Below are 24,981 nucleotides of genomic sequence, written 5' to 3' on the forward strand. Positions count from 1 at the left end.
GTGTCTAGATATAAATGTGTGCATGTGTGTGTGTATGTCGCACTGTTTGTGCACTCGTGTGTGTGTGTGTGTGTGTGTGTGTGTGTCTTCCTAGCCTTCCAAGAGTATACTTTTGTGGTACACTTCAGAAAGTGGCAGCAGTGTCGATATAAGCCTCTGCCTAAGTGACTCTCTCTCCCGTGCTATTTACAAGTAGTGTGTGTCCCGCTTCGAAATCACATTGCATCGTTCATAAATGCGTGTCATCTGCCTGCCTTTCTTTTTCTTTTGCTCCTGACGTATTTTTTTTTCGTTTCTGTCGTTTTTCATGGCTGGCACGAAGCATGTTGTGGTCGTTGCTGTTGATACAAGGAATACGCTTTCATCTCAAAGAGCAGTGTTTGTACATCATGGTTGGGGCGGAGGGCGGAGGTAATACAGAGGTGCCAACATGCCCACTGAGTGAAAAGGCAAAACTCCCAGCAGTGGAGGGCATAGCAAGTCGATTACATCAAGGTGGACGGCCGGTAGCCCTGGTTAAATCTGTTGAATTTCAAGCCATGCGCGATTATTCATTTTCCTCGAGACAGGAGCGGCACTAACGTAAATCTCGGTTAGGGTTGGATTGCCAGCAGTAGATAATAGAGGCCGAGATCTTAAGTATTAAGGGATGTGTCTATGTGATACAGTAGAACCGGGGGAAACCTGTAGAACTGTAGTGATTTGTATTTTTTCTTATCTTTCTTTCCCCCCTGCCGGTGGATCATGAGTTGGTACCTCTGTTTTAACAACAGCCCTTCCCCCAGGTGACGCGTCCCCCCCGCCCACGCCTCTAGTCATCGCCGTCGTCCTTGCCCTTGTCCTTCTTGTCCTTCTTCTCCTTCTTCTTCTTCTTCTTCTTCTTGGCCTCCTCCTTCTTGCCGAAGGTGATGAAGTCGCTCTTGTCGTCCTCTCCGCCCTGGTTCTGCCTGATGGAGATGATGGCCGGGGAGCCGGGGATGATGAAGGCCTCGGGGGGCACCTCGCCGGGTTTCAGGTGCTGCGGGGGACCGCCGGGGACCCCCGGAGGACCGTAGCGGAAGTGCCAGCTGTTGCTGTCCACCCCTGCTCCCATCGGGGGGGACACCTCTCCCCCGTCACCGTCTGGTGGAGAAGCAAGGCGGAGGGGTGTTAAAACATGAGCCTTTAGTTAGTCGTTCTACACCTCATCTGTGCGCTGGGTCATTCTACTGCAATGCATCATTAAAAGGTCCGGTCTATATTAGGTACGATCTACCTACGATCGAGCGATATAGTTCTGACGACGCTGTAGGGACTGGCACGATAGTCGGTGGGACATCTGCCAGTGTTGTTTCAAAGCACCGGAAAACAAATATTATATGACCTATTTAATAGTCCTGCCAGTGCCTTTGATCAAGGCACCAGCAGTAGACCTGGAGTTGGTCGCTAGGCTGCCCACTGCTCCTGCTAGTGACGGGTCATATGCAGAGATCTGATTTTGTTGAATTTGTACTGAAAAACATATATTTTTCTTCTTCCAAGCGGTAATAACTCTTGAAGTATAACCCTTCTATGTAAGTTATTAAGTACCAGCAGGTCAACCCAGCCAATCACATAAACAAGCGGATGAACATGGCTGTAGAAAGTAAATAAAAAGTATCCTAAATGCTAGCTAAAACACCATGTCGGGAGGGAACCAAACCAGTCACCATAATGTGAGTTGTGATATTGTGATATGTGATATGTGATATTGTGATATGTGATATTAATTTCATTGTTCACGATGTTGGCACTTTAATGGCAACGATTTTCATAGGTTCGGATATTAAAAGAAATGTGGACCTCCATCACAATCAGACAGCCGATTGCTGAATGCAGATCAGGTCAACAAAATGGTGCAGTGCGTTACTCTGTGTGTGCGTGTGTGTGTGTGTGTGTGTGTGTGTGTGTGTGTCTTTCTCATTGCTCAAGGACACACATTGTGTTTATTTTTACGTCTCACTGCGTGTACCCTCCTGCCATCACGCAGGTGGATCGCCCGGAGTTGTCCACAGCGCAGGTGTGATGCTGCCTGCTCCACACTACACTCTAATCTATTAGCTCTCCATCTTACGAATCCATTACAGAGCGATGTCTGGCCCCACTCCGCCACCGGCCCCTCAATCTCCTCAGAACCAGAGACCCCACACCCTCCATGTCTCTCCAGACCAATCCATCATGTCAGGGGGAGATGGGGAGTGGCAGCCACAAATCACGCCGTATTAAATAGATTGTAGAGTTATTTTGTGGCAGCTGTATTATCAAGTCATTGGAGAGAGAGAGAGAGAGAGAGAGAGAGAGAGAGAGAGAGAGAGAGAGAGAGAGAGAGAGAGAGAGAGAGAGAGAGAGAGAGAGAGAGAGAGAGAGAGAGAGAGAGAGACCATTCTCTCATTCTAAACAAATACATTAATTAATAATGTATTTGGTGCTCTGAGATAGACTTGGTAACTTCAACAACAAAGTTCCACATGCAACCAGCCCAACCCACCCAATCACGTTGCTGGCTTCCTCCCAGCACTGACCTACTTGGTGCATGTCCCTGAGACGCTCACGATTTATTTCTTTGCCTCTTTTATCCTGAGTTATGTCCGAAAGGGAGATGAATTGAACGGGTGTCCACCCAACCAGAAGGAGCGGTGTCTGGCTGACGGAGCGGTGCCCGTGTGATACCCAGGGCCCAGAAGACTCTGTCTCACTTCATGTTCCCCTGGTCTGACCCATTCCACTTCCCCTCGCCACTATATACACACACCCGCCTTTCTGTCTGAAATTATAGATTGCGCTGACCGCTATTACACCTATAACCACGTTACCTGCTAAATACGGTATGTCTGTATTGGAAAACAGTAGTGGAGCTAAGTCATAAGAACAGGTCGGTTATTTCTAGCAAACTATTAGGGGAAATTGAGATACGCACACCGTCTTTTCTTTGTCTTTGTTGGATTTGTTCCCTTTGCTTGAAATTGATCTATTAATTTATAATATTTTTTTAAATAAGACTTAAATCTGAAACCTATATGATGTCTGCTAATAGATAATAATAATAATAGTAGGTGTCTGCAGGGTAGCGGATGAGGCATCTGAGGTAGCGGGAGCTCCAGTGGTGCATGGCGGCATTTTAAGAGACATAACCTTGCCATCACCCTGGGCAGTATCGAGTGTGAGTGTGACGAGCTGAACCAAGAATGGACTTCTTTCATGTTTTGATTCTCGTTCAGTCTTTTTAAAAAGGACACAAAATGGCCCCGGTTGCTAAGTTATACAGCGTATGCAATGGAAAAATACCAGATTCCATCTGCAAAAAAGTCTCTTTGGCATTCACCGGCTGTGACACATGGCTGAAGGAGAATCAGATTGGCTTTGACAAGAGACGATAGAGCAGAGGAGATAAGGATGTGGCAGCGCAGGAAGTGGGGCCACACTACCTTCCTGCTTCCTCCAACATGGGGATAGCCAGTGTCAAACACGTCCTCAGCTGACGTTCTAATCAGGGTGATTACACTCAAGTGGACGAGGTAGACAACGCCATTGCACTCTGCACAGTACTGTGGCTGCAAAGTGACTCTACTCTCCAACGGTCTGATTTGGCCTCTCTGTAATTTACTGTCTGCAGCATCTTGGGGGGGGGGGGGTGGGGTGTTGGTAGGTTGGGCACCCGCAGCAGTCCCTGTGAGTCGTGTCCTGAGTCATGTCTGGAGAGAGGTCAGCGAGGTTGCTCCCTAATGCAGCCGGGTCAAATGCATTAGAGCTGTGGGTCGGGCGAGGGAAACTGCTGAATGGGACACACTGTGAAATACTGTTCCACTGTCAAAATACGGTCTAACAGAATAGATCACTCTGAAACTCTGTCCTATCCCTTTGAAAACTCCTTTTTATGAACCTTCGTATTTGTGCCCAAAAGTCAAGAGCCTTTTGCTAGGCTGTTGCATGTGAATGAGACTGCATCTTGCTGTTCATCTTCGTCTTATTTATATCGTGTTCCACATTTGCCCTTTATCACCGCTTATATCTCGCCATTTCCTTCCCTTCAGGACTGAAACAATAAAGGCCAACGCCTATAGCTCGATGCTGAGACCCACGCAGTCACTGCTTCTGTCTGATTTGTCGATGGCTGTTGCAGAGCAAAATCTTTCTCCTCTCCTTCTCACACAATGTCTCTGCTCATCGTCTTCTGCTGCTCTGCCTGCACGTCTCGACTCCTGCTGACCTTTTCGTCTAATGTGGCGTGAGAGGCAAAACGCCCGTCCTCAGTGAGTCGAACAACGGTTATGGTAACGTTCAATTGATTTGCAATCAGCGATCACTTATTGTCACATGGTCAACTTGTTTTTCATGGTGATCTTAGTTTCCAGTGGACCTCACTTAAACGTTTTCTCTGTGTGAGCTGCTTACGCCGCTGTCAATCGCCTGCATCCTGTGCATCTCATTCTATCCCTTATCTTGCATTTTGTATCAATGAACGTCACAATCATCCATCAGCTTTACTTAGGGAGTTTTCATTGTTGTAGCCCTATTCTAACCCTCACTGCTCCTCGCCTGGAGTTCAATCTTTTGGCAAGTCTAAATCTTTGTTCGTGTGTGTGTGTGTGTGTGTGTGTGTGTGTGTGTGTGTTTGTGTGTGTGTGTGTGTGTGTGGTTTTAAGCTGGGTTCTCCACTCATCTGTACTATTCAAGGTTTGTATCCACAGCCACTTTAATGCTAGCAGCTCCACTTTCCCATGTCTAGTTCTGCATTCATCCCCTCGTCTGGCCCTGCCATCGGCTGGTCCAGGGGAAGCGCAGTGAAGCGCACTGCAGCGTTACATAACAAGACCGGGGAGAAGGAGGAGGAGGAGGAGGAGGAGGAGGAAGGGTGGTTAGGAGGTACGCACGGTTGTGCATGGGAAACATGATCCCTATCACTAAAAGACAATGGGGAAAGAGGAGTGGGATTGTCAGTAGAAGAACTCAAGAGTCAAGTGCTTTTCTTCTATATTCAGCGTATTCAGTGACAGATTATCGGAAATACTCAACTGGAGCCCCACCCCTTTATCCAGAAATACGGAAATTCTAATTGTGTGTGTATGTCCCTGTTTTTTCATAAGGAAGTTGGTTTTCATATCTCTATATATTTCCTCACTGTTGGTGGTAAGACATTGCTTTTGTGTGTGTGTGTGTGTGTGTGTGAGATCCCATAAGAGTCAGCTGACAGGTGACGGAGGCCATCTATCCCTCTAGCTTCACCCTGATCAGCCTCACTATGAGAGAGTCTGCCAAGTGTTCGTTGAAGTATCGGTATCTATATTAACGTGGATGAGTGTTAATGAGTTAATGTGTCTATGTGCTAAGAGACACCTAGCATCACTTAATCAGTAGGGTGGTTTTTAATGGCAAGCATCTAGTCATTAGTCGATGAGAGGATTCATTCTGCCAAGGCACAGAGACGGAGAGGGCGAGAGTCAAGAAGGAAGAGTGGAAGGGTATCTGAACATGTTTTAATATAAGCCAATTGGCAAATTTAACGTTAAGGCTTTTCCTTATTGACAGAACACTCACGCTCACACCCTCAGACGTACAGTACAGACGTCAACTTCATCAATATCGCTGCATTTGTGTATTGACTGCATTGCTGTCCCTGATAGATCAATTGAAAAAATGTAATGCAATGTTTCAGTGGCTGTTCCTGCTAAACTGTCAGGGTAGAGATAAATCAGGAGAGATTTGGCTTATTATGTTTCAACATTAGTGTCCTTTCTTTTCCTCTATCGTCTTATCGATGGGCTCCCAGTACCTGAAAACAGGTACTCCTGCATACCCTACAGATGATCGATGTATCTGGTAGTTTGGACTCAACGTCTCCCGGATACAACATCTTAAGGGTGAAATGTTTTTACTATATTTGGGCCTTTCAAAAACTAACAGTCAATGTTCTGGTCAGGTGGAGTCATGAAAACCCTGTTAAACGGCTGTATCTCGACAAATGATGCGGTTTGCTGGTCCGCTTAACAAAGTTCTGCAGGCACCTGAGTACCTCCGGCCTCAGGTTTTTGCTGGAGCTTACTTTGTCTGGATATTTCCAGAATCTCCACTTTTAATGCAGTAGCTTCTCTTAGCATGTCACCTTTAAATGTAGGTCCTCATTTTGAGTACATGATGTGGTGGACAATAAAAGGTTTGAATTGATCGCAATCAATCCATGTCAATGTGTGTGTTTATTGTTGAATGTAATTATAGTGCAGATAGGCCATTGATGAAAATACTTCCACCCCTGCAGTAAAGCACAGCCGAGATGTATGTGGGTCGTTGTCCTTCCCTCTCTCCTTCTAACACAGATTCCCTAGCTCTCGCCCCGTCCAATCTCTAATGTGCTATACACCTTCATCCCTTTGAGTGTTGCATGTTGAAAAGTCTCTCACATCGGTGCTTACGGTTTCCAAACGTACACATGAACAGTGTTCCATACGCCCCCTCTAGCTACATCAAGTTTCTTCACTTCCCTATTCAGTATACACTGTTTTGTTTTGTTTAAATTTTGCATTCATTTCCAAACCTCTTCTAATGATTTCCCGAGTGGCCCCTATCTTTCAGTACTGGGCCATATGCTTGTACCCCCCTCTCCCAGTGCCTCATGCCTGTCCAAGCATCCCATTTTTCATCCATGCTCCATCTCTCTCTCTCCCTCTCCACACACCCAACACCCCTCTCTCTCTCTCTCTCTCTCGCTAGCCAATCTGTATGGCCATGAATGGTTGCCGTGGAAACTACATCCTCCAGTGAAGCAGTAGGACATGGGAGTCAGGGTGACAATGCTGTTGCTGATGGAGAATAATGCAGCTCTCTCTCTCTCTCTCGTGTTTGCTTCAGCCATTCTGCCCTAGCAACAGCACCATAACCCTTCCTCAACAACTCTCTCTCTTTCAACATCTGCCTCACCTATCCTCACTGGCCTCTTCATCCATCACGTTTCTGGACCGATCACCATGTTATCCCTGGCTGGTTTCTCTCTTTTCCTGCCTTTGTTTCTCTTCCCTCCTCACCAGTGTGCACTGCACTAAGTGTCGAGATTGTGAGAGAGAGAGAGAGAGAGAGAGAGAGAGAGAGAGAGAGAGAGAGAGAGAGAGAGAGAGAGAGAGAGAGAGAGAGAGAGAGAGAGAGAGAGAGAGAGAGAGAGACCCTGATTCTGTTAATGTAAGTCTGTTAATCTGGGCGTGCACTGCGCTCCATCTGCCACGGCCGCTGCAGCACACGCACACACAATAAATCCACACACACAATAAATCACAGCAACCCAAAACAGCCCCATGCCTCCGTGCACGTGTACAGAGAGCGGTGCCGCAGCATTTTGAACCAGAGGAAAAGGAACCGGGGCGTTGCCTGCTGAAGCTGGTTTGTAGCAGGCTCACAGCCAGGTACAAAACAGGAATCTGAACCTGCTCCATCGCCTGTGCTATCGTCTTCCATCTGTTCCATCGTGTTACTTACTATACATAGAAGTGTTACTTCTATAACCATGAACACAGATACATTGAAGTCCTCAACCGTTTTAGACGTTGGGCAAATGGGTTTATTTTTGTGATGGGGAAGCAATCTTCAGCAAGTTTATTCCTACGATTTGTATTGCTATATCAGCTAGAGCAGAACAGCTAGCCTGATGCGTACACAGATTCCCAGTACCTCCACCACTCTCTTCCTTAATACAGCTGTAAATCTCTCTATATATCACTACCCGTCCCCCTCTCTCTACCCCGGTATGTTCAAGCACCTGCAGCCTGACAGTTCTCAGCCTATAGGCAGGAAATCGATGGCTGAGTAAGTGCATATGTGTGTGTGTGTGTGTGTGTGTGTGTGTGTGTGTGTGTGTGTGTGTGTGTTGGCATTACGGTGGATCTGAAAAGACCATTAGGGAGTGTTTGGGCAGTTTGTCAGGTTGTCGGCCCCTTGCCTCCTGTACACAAGAGCACATCAACCGGGTCACATGGGCAGCTGTAAGTGCCACAATATGGCCTTTTTCTTTTTCCTGAACTGTAATTGCAGTTGTCATCCTCGCCCACATTGTCCACCCCTCTGTCCCGCCCTTTTCGTCTCCCAACACAGGCTAGCTTCCCTGGTCTCCCAACACAGGCTAGCTTCCCTACTGTCTTCCAGCACAGGCTGTCTTCCCTAGCGTCTCCCAACACAGGCTAGCTACCGTAGCGTCTCCCAACACAGGCTAGCTTTCCTGGTCTCCCAACACAGGCTAGCTTCCCTAGTGTCTCCCAACACAGGCTAGCTTCCCTAGCGTCTCCCAACGCAGGCTAGCTTCCCTAGTGTCTCCCAACGCAGGCTAGCTTCCCTAGCGTCTCCCAGCACAGGCTAACTTTCTTAGTGTCTCCTAGCAGGTCGGCTGACCTTCCAGAACCAGCCAGGTTGTCTGTTCACTTGGCGTGCTTTGCATGTATTGTTTGGCCCCTTCATGTTATGGCCTGGTCTGGAGACAGTGTACCGTTCCGCTGCTCAGAGCCAAGACGCACATCTAGTATAGGCGGCCCAGGTTATTTATGGTCAGAAGGAGGACACAGCCGAGCGGTTCAGTGTGTTGGGAGAGTCGTACTTTGCTGACTCATCTAATGATAGAGGGATCGTCTGATTTATTCCCTTATGACCTTTTTGTGCTCATAATCTCTGGAGATAATCCAAATAAACTGTACACTATGTCCGTCCTCCTCGATAACTCTCTTTGCCTTGTCCGCCTTCCTGTTGCAGAGCGCCCAGATAGCCATCTACGCCTACGCAACAGCTGCCATTTCCTCTCCTCACAGCACATCACGGTAGTGACAAACGTAGACCGTGGCTTCATATTCGCTATCTTTCTATTCCATGGCGATATTACATCCCTCTGGTCTGATACAGCTTTTAGAAGATGTCAAAACGATTACAGCTGAACTCAGAAGCTGCCCCTGTTATAGAGCGGCCCCTATCTGAGGCATGGTATGTGGCGTGTCTATTGAAAATGAACAATTCTTCTTTGAATTATCGGTTCATTGCAACTGCCCACAAAAGGCACTGGTTGTGTTTTGGTTCATGTCAGGTAGGGTTTAGTGTGTGTGTGTGTGTGTGTTGGGTCCAAATCAGGTCAGTCAGTGAACTTACCGGCAGCACTGGACACTGTTGGCCAGTTCTGGACCAGGACCCCCTGGGCTCCCTGCATCACCGCAGACTCCTCCATGTGCACCGAGCTGGAAACAGACAGCCACACAAACACGACTGGTTACACACCGCAACCCTCCTATCAGACTGCACGAACAACACCGCAAACCTCATCATTTTCAAAGTCCCATCAAAAGCTCAATGCTCCCAACATGGTCAGTCAGATGATGAACAGCATTACCAAATTAAACTCTGATAGTGAGGATGACAGCGTGAAGAGCAACGGGTGGCAATTTGAGATGAGGATTAAGATTATCACCCTGCGTGTTCATACCATTCTCTGGTGTAGAGATTACAGATGTTATTGCTCACTGGAGGCCAGTGCAATTTCAAAAACAACCAAAGCCAAGATGGCTTACTGCATTTACAACCTGAGGTGCTATGAGCACCCCTTTTCCCAATGGTCCCTTTTCTCTTTTATTTCTTAAGGACCTGGATACTGGTGAGGGGTGTGTTTGTGTGTGTCTGAGTGAGTGATCATGCTTGTTTTGGTGCATGTGTGCATGTCCACGTGAACTACTTAGAACATGCCCCAAAGATTGACTGGACGTAAATCTGCTAGTACGATTATATAACCCAGGGGTTTAGCCCTCAATCTCAACCCCAGCCTGTTACTGTTTCATTTTAATCTGCCTCTGCACTCCCTGTCCCCCCAATTCGGAACCAGGTCTCCGAAAGCTTATACGTCTGTTAGGGTTAGAAGAGCACTGTTGGTTGGCTGGCTGTTTTCATTCAAATCATTGTCTCTCCCTCAAAGAAGGAGATTCTAAAATAACACGCACAACGCAAGCACCATTGAATCAATTCCATTACTCTGTGATTTAAATCGATTGGCTGTCGTGAAAGAAAGATGATTAAAAAAAGAGCCAGTTAGGGAGGTGATACGAAGGGTAGTGAAACATGAAACCCTAGTGTGTGTGTGTGTGTGTGTGTGTGCGCGTGTGCGTGTGTGTCTTCCCAAGGTCAGACAACCACAGATTGCTCCCCATCCCCCCGGCTCCTATTCCATCCCTGCTCTCTCCCGCCCCCACCCCTTCTCAGTGCATCATCTGCATCATCTCCTCGCCGGTTTTCACACTGTTAAATGTTCCATGTCATATGACTAAGAACGTGTTGCACACGTGAGCCCACTGATCTCTGTGTGTCTCATCGTCGTTACGGAGTATAATAGGGTTGTGATGAGACGATGGAGGCCATTTTAAGTGCTTCCAATGCACTGAGGTCGTAGAGATGCTCTCATTAATTATTCATGTCAAACACGGGACAAATAACATGCTGCTTCGATCCTTCCTCTCCCCTCTCCGCTTTACCGTCCCAACCCCACATGCCCTCTCCAGATGGTTGTTCCCCACACATTTCGGTTTGTTGCTCGTTGCAGTGATGAGGGTGGGAACGGAGCCATGCTACCCACCACCAATGTTTTGTGAATCAAATGGTCAGGCATTTCAAATCTCTTCTTCTTTTGGAGTATGACTTATGATGATTCAGGCTTTGGTTTCTAAAATCCCCTATAAACCCTTTCAACAAACTCTAATCATACCAGAGTCTATAAGCATGTGAGCGGACACCCCAGGCTGGTAATGGAGTTCTGAGGGGGTTGGAGGAAGTTGAAAACACTTCAGTGCTGACATCTGACGGAAACCGACTTAATACATTTGAGTGATTCAGCCAAGCATATTAACCCTCATTAAGCCCTGCTGTAATTATAAGGGACTGTAACACTAATGACACTCGGATGCTGTGCACTCATATTTATTTGACACACACACACACACACACACACACACACACACACACACACACACACACACACACACACACACACACACACACACACACACACGTAGGTTGTACATGGTTACTTGTACAGATTAATGCATGATTTTTTTACTCTATGAATCAAACAAAGCTCATAGGATGTGGCCAGTCAATGTAGACTGCAGTCTAGACCAGGACAGATGCTGAGACAGTGTGGTGCATTGTGTCATCTATCAAGCTCTTCATCTCCTCTGCCACAGCAGTTCGGATATACTGTGGGCTTTGTGTGTGTGTGTGTGTGTGTGTGTGTGTGTGTGTGTGTGTATCTGTACATGTATAACACAAGGGGAAATGACAGATGACCTACTTAAGTTTTGCCTGGACAAAAGGGACTGGTTGGCTAGCCATCGTCAATATGCATGACATCACCGGCCTGTGTGTGTGTGTGTGTGTGTGTGGTGTGTGTGTATCATGGGTGTGTTGGTGGTACAGTACCATTAAACTGCCTCTTAACAGTGGGGTTTATTTCATTCACTTGGCTGGCTCCATCATGCTAGGCCTGCCACAGCTCGTTAACCGGGCCCCTATCAGCTTTAACGAGGCCCCTGGTTCGGGCCGGGGCCTCACTAACCTCACGACAGGTATAAGGCTCATTGGCTCATGGGGAACTTGCCCCATGCCCCCCCCCCCCCCCCACCCCACCCCGCTACAACACACACAGGAATGTGGAGTTGCTGTGTACCTGACCACTTCCTCTCAGACCATCGCTGCCCATCTGTTAAAGCCCCCCCTCCTTGGGCAATGAAGAGCAGCATGTCCTCTTTACTCCCCGCTTGTTAAATGTGCTCGCCCAACCACTACGCTTTCCAATGCTCGTTTTGAGATGAAAAACATGTTCTGATCTCAACACTGTGATATCATGATTTGTGCAGTTTATCATAATAATAATAATAATTGTACACTGAGCAGTTATTTTGTCTTTTGTGACAGAATGTATGTAAAACAGAGGGAGGAATTGTACAGCAAATGTGCCTTTTAACACCACATACTAATAAAATAATAATAACATCATGGACAACGATAGGACTCGGGTGAACTAGGGCCAACAGTTCTGGACGACTACTGCGGCAAAATACAAACGGGGATTTGCGTGCTTACCTCTGCATTACACCTCCGGCTCTCAGGGAGGCTGAATACCGCCAGTCTGCATTAGGTGCCCTGGGCTGCAACACAGAGAAACGGAGAAGGATTGTAGTCTTAAGTACCACTGAAGAGATCCCCCGTTTCAGGGGAAAAGAAAACTCATTCAATACCTTCTCATTAAAAAGTGATGGTAGAAAAGTGTACAGCGTGCACACACACACACACACACACGCACACGCCTTTGCCCACACACACATAGACACAGACGTGAGGATGTTGACAGCTTGCCGTGGGTCTGTGGAGGGAAACATGGTGATGAGTTAAAGCCTGCCAACACCCCCCCCCGCCCCCGACCCCTGGAGAGAGAATGACTTTGAAGACGCTCTGCCCCGTGGCCCGGTGACCCCGTCTCTCTTCACACACACAGACTCATACTCTCTCTTCCCCCGTCCCAGGTGGGGCTCTTCTGCCCAATCATGCCTGTTGTGTTACCATGGCGACCTGGCTGCGATAAAAGTGCTTATGGACTCCATTAGAGGCTGCAGCTGCTCCATCTCCCTCTCCTCCGCTCTCTCAATGCATCCCTGCTATTTTCCATTATGCTTTCAAAATGAGAGGGACGCCTTCGTCGAAAGAATCTGCCGAGCCAACAGGATGATTTTGAGGTACTGTTGCACTAATGGCTTCATTTACAGTACCGATGCCAGCTCCGGAACCCACCTAATGTGCTGCCTCTCTGTACTCACCCCTCACCCCCTTGGCTCTTATGCTCCCTCTCCCTCATTTCATCATCCTTGCCTCGTTTCAAATCCTTGCGTGGCCCAGCCAGGCGGCTCGCCTGGCTGGGTCTGACAGGTCTCACCATGGTAACCGTGCAGTGCTCCCTCCTCATTGCCACACCCACCCCCTCCTCAAACCCCATCCCTTGTTTTCTATTTCCTCTCAAGGACACAGGTGGTGAAGGGGGGAGCAGATGGATGGGGGGTGAGATACCAGCTAAACTGCACCAGCTCTGCACCTGGTCACACACTCATTGTGACATCTGCATCACATAACATAGAGCCAAGTAGAGGGAGAATTGCCTCCACATAATGCATCGGCCTGTCTGCTGGCTATGTAGAGTATTTTTCACTGTGCAGAGTGAGACTCTAATGCCTGAAAGGAGATATATCGTGGTGGTGCTCTGCTGGACAGGGGCTGAAGCTGACCGATGGATGTGGTCAATGGATGGACGCGATGCTGGATGAATCCACTACATGCAATTTCAGAGCGGAATTAAATGAGCCCTTGTTCAACCGCAGGGACCAAGTGAGCTTATATTTGCATTCATTCTGACCCTGTGGCTCACTGTGAGACAGAACACTACTTCATCTTGGTCCAACGTAGTCCATAATGAGAACCATTAACATCTACCATGTTTGCCCGCTGTGGAAGTGGAATCGACCTCGTCGGATCTGTAGCGGACTTTCATCAGCTTTGAAATCCAATATCTGTGGCCTAATGAGAAAAGCCTGGTGTGTCTTCTGTCATTACTCACAGCCAGCAGGGACCTATGGTGTCCATGTGACGGACAATGTAAGAAACTAGCAAAACGATATCGGTAGCTGTAGTTCCAGAAACAAATAGTGATAAGGAGTGTTTACTAGATAAAGCATTTGGTTGGCTTCAACGTAACAGCAGCCGTAGGCACACGTTGGCTCATCCTTCGGATGGTTAGCAAATGCAGATGCTTTCGGAAGCATCTGGATTGTAGAAATGTCCAAAACAGACCCATTCCCAAAGGAACACAGAGCCTGCATTCCTCGCAGATAAGGACTTAGGACATTTAGGAAAAACACACTAGCCTCCCACACCAAGGCAATGTAAATACAACATGTATTCCTCTGAAAATAAATAAACAGAAAACATGGCTTTTTTTCATTTGAAATGGCTAAACATAATAGGTTGGAGAGGGATCAAGCAAACAAGGAACTCCCAGGGGGGCTCCATGTCTTCTGGGCTATTGTCTGGTTGGGTATTGTTCCCTGTATCAGGGAATCAACAAGGCAAATACACTGGCCTCTCCCCTCCCTTTTCCAAGTCTTTTTTTCTCCCTCCCACTCCCTCCCTCCCTCTCTGCCTCTAAGTGGCCCCTCCCTGCATGGATACAGGGCTCACAGTGCTCGCCATCAACATGTTATCCAATCACATCGCCCCGCCCGCCTGCTCAGCCCCTAACCAATCCAGGCGGTGTTGGGGACCGTGCCGTTGCCACATAATCACACAGCGAGAAGAAACATGACTGGCATTTAATGAGCAGACTGCCAGCGGACAACGGAACAAGTATTTACACGTTAATCGTCTTGTTTGTGATTTTAGTTTTATTTTGCCCCGTTTTAAACAAGGCAATAAATAACCCTGCAGAGCTGGCTTACGGAATAATATTGTTAACATCATCCATATCATTAGGCATTGATTTGTTTGAATGTGGCTGTCTTAATTCCCTCAACGACTGCCTGGGAGGCTGGAGAGACCACTAGACTAGTGGAACCCAGAACCTGATGCCCAGGCAGACCACTACATGACCTAGGAGCAAGTCAGGCTGGACATAGCACTACATGACCCAGGAGCCAGCCACTCTGGAGAGACCGCTACATGACCTAGGAGCCAGCCACTCTGGAGAGACCGCTACATGACCTAGGAGCCAGCCACTCTGGAGAGACCGCTACATGACCTAGGAGCCAGCCAGGCTGGAGAGACCGCTACATGACCTGGGAGCCAGCCAGGCTGGAGAGACCGCTACATGACCTAGGAGCCAGCCAGGCTGGAGAGACCGCTACATCACCCAGGAGCCAGCCAGGCTGGACAGACCAATAAGGGACCCCAAAACCAGATGCCCAGGCAGGCTGGGCAGACAACTACGTGACATAGCAGGCAGGCACAAAGCCTACAGCATGCCACATAAAAGTAGTGTGTACAAGAAACATACGGAAAGTACTAAGAAATAAATGCTTGAATCTAAACTAAGCATATGTGTAGCCAATGTCCTTTTTAGCATAGCAACATAAATCAAGCTTAGAGTGTAGACGATCTGTACTATGATTCGATGAAGAATGCATTGTAGAGATTCTAACAGGCTGACGCATAGAGTGAAGAGTGAGAAGGAGGGAGAGATGGAGCGAGATCATTTCGAGGCATTTTCCATACGACAGCCTGAATCATCATATATATATATGACAGCTCCATGGTAAACTACGCCGACACTTCCATGGAGTGTGTGTGCCCTCCCACTCAGTGAAAGCTCTTGATCTTTCCTTCCTACAGCTCCGCCAGGAAGACTACTTTTCAATGTCAGCATCCCTTCTTGCAATCTTTTTCAAGTCATGACCATATTTGATAACCACAATATTATGCAACCACCCATGCATTCATCCATTCATTCACCAGCATGATTTAGAAACCTATTTGAAGGCAAAGCACATTGTAAGAAGTAGAATATTATTTTTGTTGTTGCTGTATTTAGAGTATAAATAACTACTGAGGGAATGTTAAACGGCCAATTCTTGACTAAAAACGAAATACCTTTAATGCTTCAAGCGATCTATTTAACTTCAGATGGCGGCTGATTGAATGATAAACATCAAGCGGGCCTATCTCATAGTATTCATATGCCCCTGTATAATAATAAAGAAGCAGATCTCCGATGGCACACACCTGAATGGCGGCGGCATCTGGCATACTGAGTCTCCTTACAAACATTTGGCTGTGTCCACTCTGACTGGTGACGTAGCCCGAGCCCCAGGTCCCGCTGTGGGGCCGGCCCGTGTTGTAGAACATGAAGGTGTCGCTGCCCGACGTGGCGGTCAGACACGTCTTGTAGCAGTACGTCTTGGTCATGGAACCGTTGCCCCGCACCTCGATGTAGCGAGGCTCTACCTTGAGGTCCCGCCGCAACGCCACATTGTTGTTAGGTTGTCCTGCCACCAGTCCGCCTGTGGCTCCTCCTCCTCCTCCTCCTCCTCCTCCTCCACCTCCTCCTCCTCCACCTGCAGAAACAGCCGCCAAGGACTGGGCCTCCGCCATGGCCTTCTTGGACACGCAGCAGGGGCAGCAGGAGCCGGGCTGGGTGCAGTAGGCATGGCAACGCACGATGGCCAGCACGAAGATGGTGACAAGGAAGACGAAGGTGGTGGCACTCAGGGCGATGATGAGGTAGAGGGTGACGTTGGAGAACCTGAGGCGACGGCTGGGCCGGGTGACGCGCTTGGGGTCGGGCCCCACCTTGGGCGGCAGTTCCAGGACGTGCACGTGCAGGGTGGCGGTGGAGGTGAGCACCGGCAGGCCGTGGTCGCGCACGTGCACCGTCAGCGTGAAGGAGGTGGCGTTGTCCTCGATGACGCGCCGCGTGGTCCGGATCTCGCCCGTGTGCTCGTGCACCTTGAAGAGGTCCACGTCAGTGCTGGTGGGGTCCAGGACGTACAGCAGCCAGGCGTTCTCCCCGGCGTCCCCGTCCCAGGCCAGCACCTTGGTCACCAGCACGCCGGCCTCCGCGTTCTTCATCAGCGTCTCGGTGATGCGCGTGCCGTTGGCGGGCGGGTGCATGATCTTGGGCGGGTGGTCATTCTGGTCCATGATGTAAACGTAGATGGTGGCGACGCGGGACATGTGCGGCACGCCATTGTCCTGCGCTTTGACCTGGAAGTGAAACTCCCGGAGCTTCTCAAAGTCGAAGGCCCGCAGGGCGAAGGCCTCACCCGTGTCGGGCTTGATGCTGACGTAGCTGGCCACGGGGATGCCGTGGTTGTTGTCGTTGAGGACCGTGTAGGTGATGCGGGCGTTCTCTCCGGCGTCCTCGTCGGAGGCCTTGACCACGCACAGGGAGGCGCTGGGCGCGTTGTTTTCTGGCACGTAGACGGTGTACGACGTCTGCTCGAAGCGGGGCGGGTTGTCGTTCACATCCGCCACCTCCACTTTGAACGTCATGCGGGAGGACATAGGCGGAGAGCCTTCGTCGACGGCGATGACCGTGATGTTGTAGGACGAGACCGACTCCCTGTCCAGGAAGGCAGCGGTGACGACGGTGTAGTGGTTGCGGAAGGATTTGATCCTGAAGGGCAGGCCGGGCATGATCTCCAGGGTCGCCTGTTTGTTCTTTCCCGAGTCCCGGTCGTTGACGCTGATCAGCGCTACCACGGTGTCGGGCCGGGCGTCTTCGCGGACGGGGCTGGAGAGAGAGGACAGCACGATATCTGGGATGTTGTCGTTCACATCCAAGACCTCCACCACCACCTTGCAATGGACCGCCACCGGAGACGGCCCTCGGTCCATGGCCTGGATGTACATCTCATATGAGTTGGTCTCCTCATAGTCAATGTTGTTCTTCACCCTGATCTCACCTGTGTTGGTGTCCAGAGAAAACATCTGTCTGACTCTCTCCGGTGTGTAGCTATTGAAAGAGTAGAACACCTCCCCGTTGGAGCCCTCATCACGGTCCGTGGCGTTCAACCGGATCACCAGGGCCCCCCTGGGGGAGTTCTCGGATAGTTTCACTTTGTACACAGAGTTGTCGAAGGCGGGAACGTTGTCATTGGAGTCCAACACGCGTATGTTAATTTTGGCTGTGCCAGTACGCTGTGGTGTGCCGCCATCAACAGCTAATAGGATGAGTTGGTGAGAAGACTTATGCTCTCGGTCAAAAGGCTTCTTGAGGGTGAGTTCAATGTGCTTACTGTTCGATAGGGGTTTGATTGAGTCCAGCGCCAGGTGGTCGTTTGGACTGAGGCGGTACAGTTTCACCGAGTTGGTACCGTCATCCGCATCCTGTGCGCCCTCGAGGCTGAAATGGGTGCCAGTGACCGCAGACTCCGGTACCTCAAGTTGATATTCATCTCTGGGGAATTGTGGCGCGTTATCATTCACATCAAGGATTTCCACTGCTACGTTGTGCGTTTCCAATGGACTTTCAACGACTATTTCCAGGTTTCGAAAGCAGGTGCCGCCGAATTCACAAATTGCCTCTCTGTCAATGCGTTCACTCACCAATAGCTTTCCACTTTTGTGATTGATGGTGAAATATCTCCGTCCACTGTCCGAGGTGATTCTCATTCGTCGTGTGGAGAGCGTTCGCGGGTCTAAACCCAAGTCCCGCACAATGTCACCGACCACAGCACCGCTCTCCAACTCCTCCGGAATAGCGTACTGTATTTGTGCATTTGTAAGGCCACTGAATACAAAAATCATCAAATATAAATAAAAAGGCACATTCGTCTTTAGGCTCTTACTGCATCGCGAAGCCACGGCCATCGCAAGCAGGCAGTGTTTGCAGACGGGATAAAGAAACCTGTCCGCCTTTTTAGCTCGCTGTGCGCACTCACCCGCCTCATTAACATTGGGAGAAGGGTCCGTTCATTCCAAATATGTGCAGGACCACCGACAAATCCTTTCGTGTACACGTGCCTGTTTCAACGGAAAAGGTCTTTGCATGTCCATGTTTTCCTTTGTCTGTAAGGTCTATGTTTTTTTTCTTCCTCTCGCTGCTCGGCGCGCGGCTCTTGTTTCCCTGTCTCCGTGGTGCTGCCTGCTGCGCGCTCCCTCGCCTCTTTCTTCCTCTCGGTGAGCGACGGGGGAGGGGGGAGCCGCTCGTTCGTGTTGGTTACATCTCAGTACCTCCGTTAAAAGCGTAAAATGTGAACTAAACGTTGGCTCATGACATAAAACTATGTTTTATTTGCGTTGCGTATGTATTCGTTGAGGCTGTTTTAGAAACACCGACTTCGATAGAGGCATTCGGGTCGCGTCGGATTTTTTCAGTGAGAGGATGGACTGCCACCGCCCTTTTTTTTTTACCGAGCCCGTAAGGTGACACGGGGGAGGGAAAATGGAGGATAACTAATGGGACATCATTTTCCGTCGTTTATTTGTGTTCTCTGGTAACACTTTTGCTAGAGAAGACAGATAATGTATGAATAATACATGCATGAATAATCTGTTTTTTAAATAAGCATTATATTTGCGCAGCGCGTTTCTGAGGGTAAACATGGTAAATGTTGTTTTCAGTTTTGGCCCATTCCCAATTTGCCCCGACCTACCCACTCGATTTTGCGCGTTCACGCGTAGGGAAGGGCTGTCCCAATAGTCGTTTCATTGAGGTGTAGGGCTAAGGAGAAGGGCTAACTAACCCTTTAAAATAAGATTTTGGAGATGCACACTCATAAACGATTTTAATGAGAAAATAGAAAATCAAGAGAAATCCTAGGCAAGATGGTGGCAAAAGATGTGACAGGATCGAAAACCACATTTCACTGTATCCTATTTAAGGTAAAGAGCTGTTAAGCCACAAGTGAACATTCCAGTGGCCTACGACGATTATAGGTGTTACATGCATGGATTATTTTAAGGGAATAATTATTGGGGAAAAAGGTGAGGGGTGCTTTGCCTCATATTATTAAATGCTCTGATACACAGATTCTCATTTGTGTTCATGAAGGCACAAACCTCCCTGGAAGCCAGATATTGGCTAACCACCCTTCAGAAAAATACTAAAGTTCAGAAGGACAACAGCAAACACGTTAGATCACATGACACACATGCATTCACTCAGACAGACACATCTCAAAGCAGATATTCATTTTCTGTGCTACAGGCTTCAAATGTCAGCCTAAAGACTGTCTAATTAGCTGTATTTGTTCCATGTTACTTAAACATACTTGTATCGGCAGTGTAACATTAGTGAGTCAATGTGATACATTGTCATGCATTAGTCTAATTACCGCACTACTAGAATACATTAATAGCCATTTGGTGGGTTATGCATGTCCCCATTCATTGCAAAGCTTAATTTCAACCCAAATATAACATTAATTGCCAAATATGGTCGCAGGTGGTCAGGAAACAACATCCCTAGCTGAGTGAATAACCTGGCTGCTTCTCATTTTGTAATTACTACAGTCTCTGAACGCATGTACCTCAATAATCTAGATTCTGTTCAATTTGGTTGGGTCATACTCCGACGGCAACAGAGCTTGCTTGACAACCTTACAGTCCTCTGGGTAAACACAGTGCAGGAAACATTGTGCCATGCCTGATACCAGTTAGACATCATCAGGAACATCTGTATTGCGGTTACTGCTTCTGTTTCGGCCTGCCGTTCTAAAGCCTTGAGTGAAATGAAAACAAAACCGAATAGAGTTAACTGTCAATACAATGACCCAACATTCAATGTCGCTCTCTTTGTCTTTGAAAGTGTGCGTGCAACGCCATGGCCTATCTGATATTTTTATCTGAGCCCCTTTTGCTCTAAATCATTTGACATAAATCAACCGACACGCTGGTGCAAGTCCGCCTCCTGGCTCGTCTCCGTGTGCTCACCGCGGAGAACAGGCAGCTCGTTCCACCCACGCCCGGCCAGCCCTGTGCTGCCGACTGCAGCTGGCAACCAGACAGGGAAGTGGACTGTGAGTCACTGGGTGGTGCCAATAGATGAATACAAGTAGAGATACCAAAGTGCCTCTTTTTACAAACACGCGCACGTGCACACACACACACACACACACACACACACACACACACACACACACACACACACACACACACACACACACACACACACACAGACACACACACACACACACACACACACACACACACACACACACACACACACACGCGCTAGCGAAACGAATGCATAGGCTTATGTAAAGTCTCCATATGTTGAGCTGGTGGCTGCATGAGTAGATGATTTTCAGTGTGTATTTTCACCTTCACTGAGCCTTGGAAAAGTCTAAATGTTATTTTTTACTGAACTGATGCAAGCAAGTATTTCATGAAGCGGCCGTGCTAGTGCTGACATTTACCACGGTCCCCCAACAGGGCCGTCTGCACCTTTGAGGCAGCATGAGGAAACCAACAAAAGGGCCCCTGTTATCTCGTCAATTACACACGCCGCTGGTTTTACACCTAGCCCGGTGGCCTTTCACATCTAGCTGCCTCGCTATTTCCCTGTTTGGAATAACTGCCCCTTTATTGTGAGGCAGGTTCTCCAAAATCTTACTCGTTCTGTCTTAACACATTCTCCATCCCTTCCTCTCTCTCCTTTAGACTCTCTCTGTGTGTTTGAATTACCTGTTGGGGCGACGCCCATCTGCTCCAGTGTTAACTGCGAGGCACAGAGCTGTGGATTATTTTGGTTTTCACTCAAGGGGCTGCAGATGAAGTTATCTCCGCTAATCCACCTGAGGAACAACAGACGGCCGTTCTGCTACAGCAGGCGCTGATATCACAGGCGTAATTGGCTGCCGAGTTCCCTCCTCCTTTCTGTTTCCCTGTTGTGTTCTCATCCTTTGCTCAATTAGCTCGTTCCTCGAGTTCCCCTGCCCCTCAAACTGGTGTTCTGCTGAGGGGGTTTCACACCGACTACCAGCTGTGTGTGTGTGTGTGTGTGTGTGTGTGTGTGTGTGTGTGGGTGTGTGTGTGTGTGTGTGTGTGTGTGTGTGTGAGACAGTTGGTGGGGCTGGTACTGAAGTAAGTACAGTCAGTAAGTTAAACATTTCTGACTCCACTTCGGCAGGGCAGGACCTTATTGCTGCCGGAATATTAACACTCTGCGTATCTATTATGCAAGATGGTCACAATATTCATGACTCTCTGCTCACAGAGGCTCAATCTCATTAATACAGTAATCGTTGGCACTATAAAACCCATTTGTATTTTCTCCAATGAGCGTCTGCTATGCCACATGCAGCAGACCTCGACCCTCTGTGCTTTCTGTGATGCAGAGGGAAAACTGAGAGCTGTAGCGAAGCAGACAGACCTGATGCTGAATTAGAGGGTAAGATAATGTTTTAATGACACACACATGTCAAAATGTAAAAACACAACATAAAAACCTGGCAACCACACGCCAATGACAGAGGGGGACATACGTTTGTGTGAAGGGTGTGAACATATCTTCCACTTTTAGTGCCCTCTGACTTTCCCAAATCTACCCCTGTAACTAAAGAAGATAAAGTCGGCAATGAGACGAGACAGCATTAATAATGAGGTGACTTTCATCAAATATAACATAAATTAACATTGCTTTAATCAAAAGAGGATGACCCCAGAACTGGCACGCTGATTATAGATGGACATCTGTTATACTGTGTGTATACAAATATGTGTATACTTAAAAAATGTATGTAAATCAGTTCAGGGCGGGAGGGTTAAAATGTGGATGTAACGTTTGCAAGTGAGCAATTCTAAGTGGAAGAGGGAACCGTGTCTAGGTTCAATTTATTTGTAGCTAGTGATGGAGACAGATTTTCTAATCAAATCGGCATATTTGTGAGTGAGGGAATTAGAGAGAAGGACATGCAAGCTTTGACTAGGCGGGTTGCTAATAACAATGTCTGTGTTGCCTAAAAACCGAACTTATTGGCACATATAATAGAAAAATCATTTGTAAACCTCTTTTACAATTATTTATTTTACTTTGATTATTGGCTGAAACAGCGTCACTAGCCACATTGCTACTTCTGCTGCGTGGGTAATATTGTGACATCAGGATGTCTGGAACAGGGTGGAAGCAAACAAAACCATACGTGATTATGTATTACTAATACTAACGGAACAAGTATTATCTGGCTTATGGTTCTCCAACGCTGCAAAAATTGTGAAATTGTCCCCTCTATTGGTGGATATGGGTACTTCCACGTGTTGAGAGAGAGAGAGAGAGAGAGAGAGAGAGAGAGAGAGAGAGAGAGAGAGAGAGAGAGAGAGAGAGAGAGAGAGAGAGAGAGAGAGAGAGAGAGAGAGAGAGAGAGAGAGAGAGAGAGAGAGAGAGAGAGAGAGAGAGATGGGGGGGGGGGGGGCAGGCTTTGGCTGCAATAGTAAGAGCATGGGCTCCCCCAGGGGCGAGAGGAGAAAGGACAGTGTAACAGATGAGGCAGGACAAGCTATTCACTACAGCAGCCTCTCCCATTATTGAAACAGCTATCATGCAATATGCAATGTGTCATCTTCCATTAGTTTAACAATAAAGCCACGTTGTTTGTGGTTATTTAGGAAAATTGTTTTCTTAAATAACGGCAGTCATTTGAATGGGTCCTGTTTTTTGATTTGTCTCGTCTGCTGGCCATTTCAATGCGACATGTTCTTCACACCGATTGTGCCGCATGTCAATCCTACTCAAATTGTACACTTTAGACTCTGATGTAATCACACCATTCCCTCGGGTTCTAGTGCCAACCCACCCTGGAGATTTTAAGAAACTGGTTATTAATGTTACACTTTCTTTGTGGATATATAGGTACTGTATAGGACGGCTAATGTCAAATGTCTAAAGTGTGAGCGTGTAGCTTCAATTAGGATGTTGAAAGGGAATTTAATCCAAACAAGGAAAGATTGAGTTGTTTTTCTGTCACACTTGTGAACTCATTCCTGTCCACAGAGGATGGAGAGACGTCACTCAGCATATCCACACTCAAAGCCAAATGACAACGTTCAGCTTTCTATGACACATTAATTAAGAACTAATGGGCTCGGAGAAAGATTGTCAGAAGTGAGAGGTACAACAGCACACGAGACTATACACCCCCTGAGTCAAATTAGGGAATGAGTATAAGTTATGTCACGTGATGTTCTTTGTTATGATTTACAGCTGATTATAACAGTGAGTGTTGATGTGACACACAAAAAACATGTGTGATCATCTTCAGCTGTGTCCTGATTTAAAGTGTGAACACTCTTTTGTTGTATTAACAGTACATGTGGTATCCAGTGCCATAGTGCAATGCGTTCCACGCACAATTTACTGTGTGTGTGTGTGTGTGTGTTAATTCAAGGTAAACCCTAAATCCATGTTCTTTTCATGGATTACAAGAAGTAAAGAAAACACCTGAATTACTGCAGTCCTTTTTTAAATGAAGGTACCTAGGAGTATTCATCCCAAATAGTGGAGGGATAATCTGGTCCCAGTAACGGGTGAATTCATATCATAATTAACTGTAAGACCCAAAGGGTTATCATCAAAGTATAACTAGCATAATACATTTGAGCAACAACCACAATGAATCACATCCTCCTATAGATTTATAATCCAAAGACAGTCTCAACACCTCGATGCCTCTACCACGTAGCCCAGCAGGGAAGAGGGCACACTGCTTACTTGGCATATTCCCCGCGTGCCATCCCTTTCATGTTAAAGGGCATGAAGGACCTAACAGCCGCAAGGAAAGATGGCTCCCTCGAGAGCCCCTTCGTCGGTTAAACAGTGCCTCGCCTGTTCCGGGCTCTGCCTGTGCGTACGTAAAGCAGATTCGGAGCGCGTTGGCAAACAAAGCTATCGCGGCCAGAGCAGGCAGGCTTTGCTCACACGTCCCTCTCAGGGCTCCCTGGCTTTGTGTCCTCACCGGAGAGGGAGCGAGAGAGATAGGGGGAGAGAGAGAGAGATAGAGAGAGAGAGACAGGGAGAGAGAGAGGGAGAGAGAAAGGATGCCTTTGGATGCTAGCCGCTGTTTGGAGCATGACAAAGCCCATCTAACGGGGAGAAACAACATCCCCAAGCCACACCAAACATAACAGCGTTGGAATAGAGAACTGGAAGTCAGTGGGACAGGGGGGGGGGAGAGCTGGGGAGAAACAGGAAGGGTGGGGTGATAAATCCGTCCCTTTTCATCTGTGACCAATGCTAATCCTCTGCTGTTCTCAATCAGCTGCTGGGGACATATTTAACGTTTTTTATTTGTGTATTTTCTTTCGTCACTCTTCTTCTTGCTATCTCATGCTTAATGCTTGCTTCTAAGGCTCTTGGTTCCACTCTTGGTCTCGGCTGAATGTACTAAATGCATTTTTGTCCTAATATTTATTCTCACATATTCACATTTCTTTCCTTTTACAAGACCTCACTTTCTCTCCCCTTCCTTTCAGCTGGATAGCTTCTCA

At 47.8% G+C, this 24,981-nt stretch overlaps 1 protein-coding gene across 1 annotated transcript; it reads right to left on the reverse strand.

Annotated features, from left to right (window-relative positions):
• Positions 1 to 247: 247 nt before the first annotated feature.
• pcdh2ac (protocadherin 2 alpha c) lies at positions 248 to 18,366 on the reverse strand (the record flags this gene model as incomplete). Its single annotated transcript, XM_079744378.1, has 4 exons — positions 248 to 1,122; positions 9,127 to 9,212; positions 12,100 to 12,164; positions 15,778 to 18,366. The coding sequence occupies 4 exons, from the start codon at positions 18,364 to 18,366 to the stop codon at positions 812 to 814; spliced, it is 3,051 nt and encodes a 1,016-aa protein (XP_079600504.1). The 3' UTR covers positions 248 to 811.
• Between the last annotated feature and the right edge of the window lie 6,615 nt (positions 18,367 to 24,981).

This window comes from Pollachius pollachius (assembly GCF_949987615.1).
Source record: "Pollachius pollachius genome assembly, chromosome: 10".
NCBI lineage: Eukaryota > Metazoa > Chordata > Actinopteri > Gadiformes > Gadidae > Pollachius > Pollachius pollachius.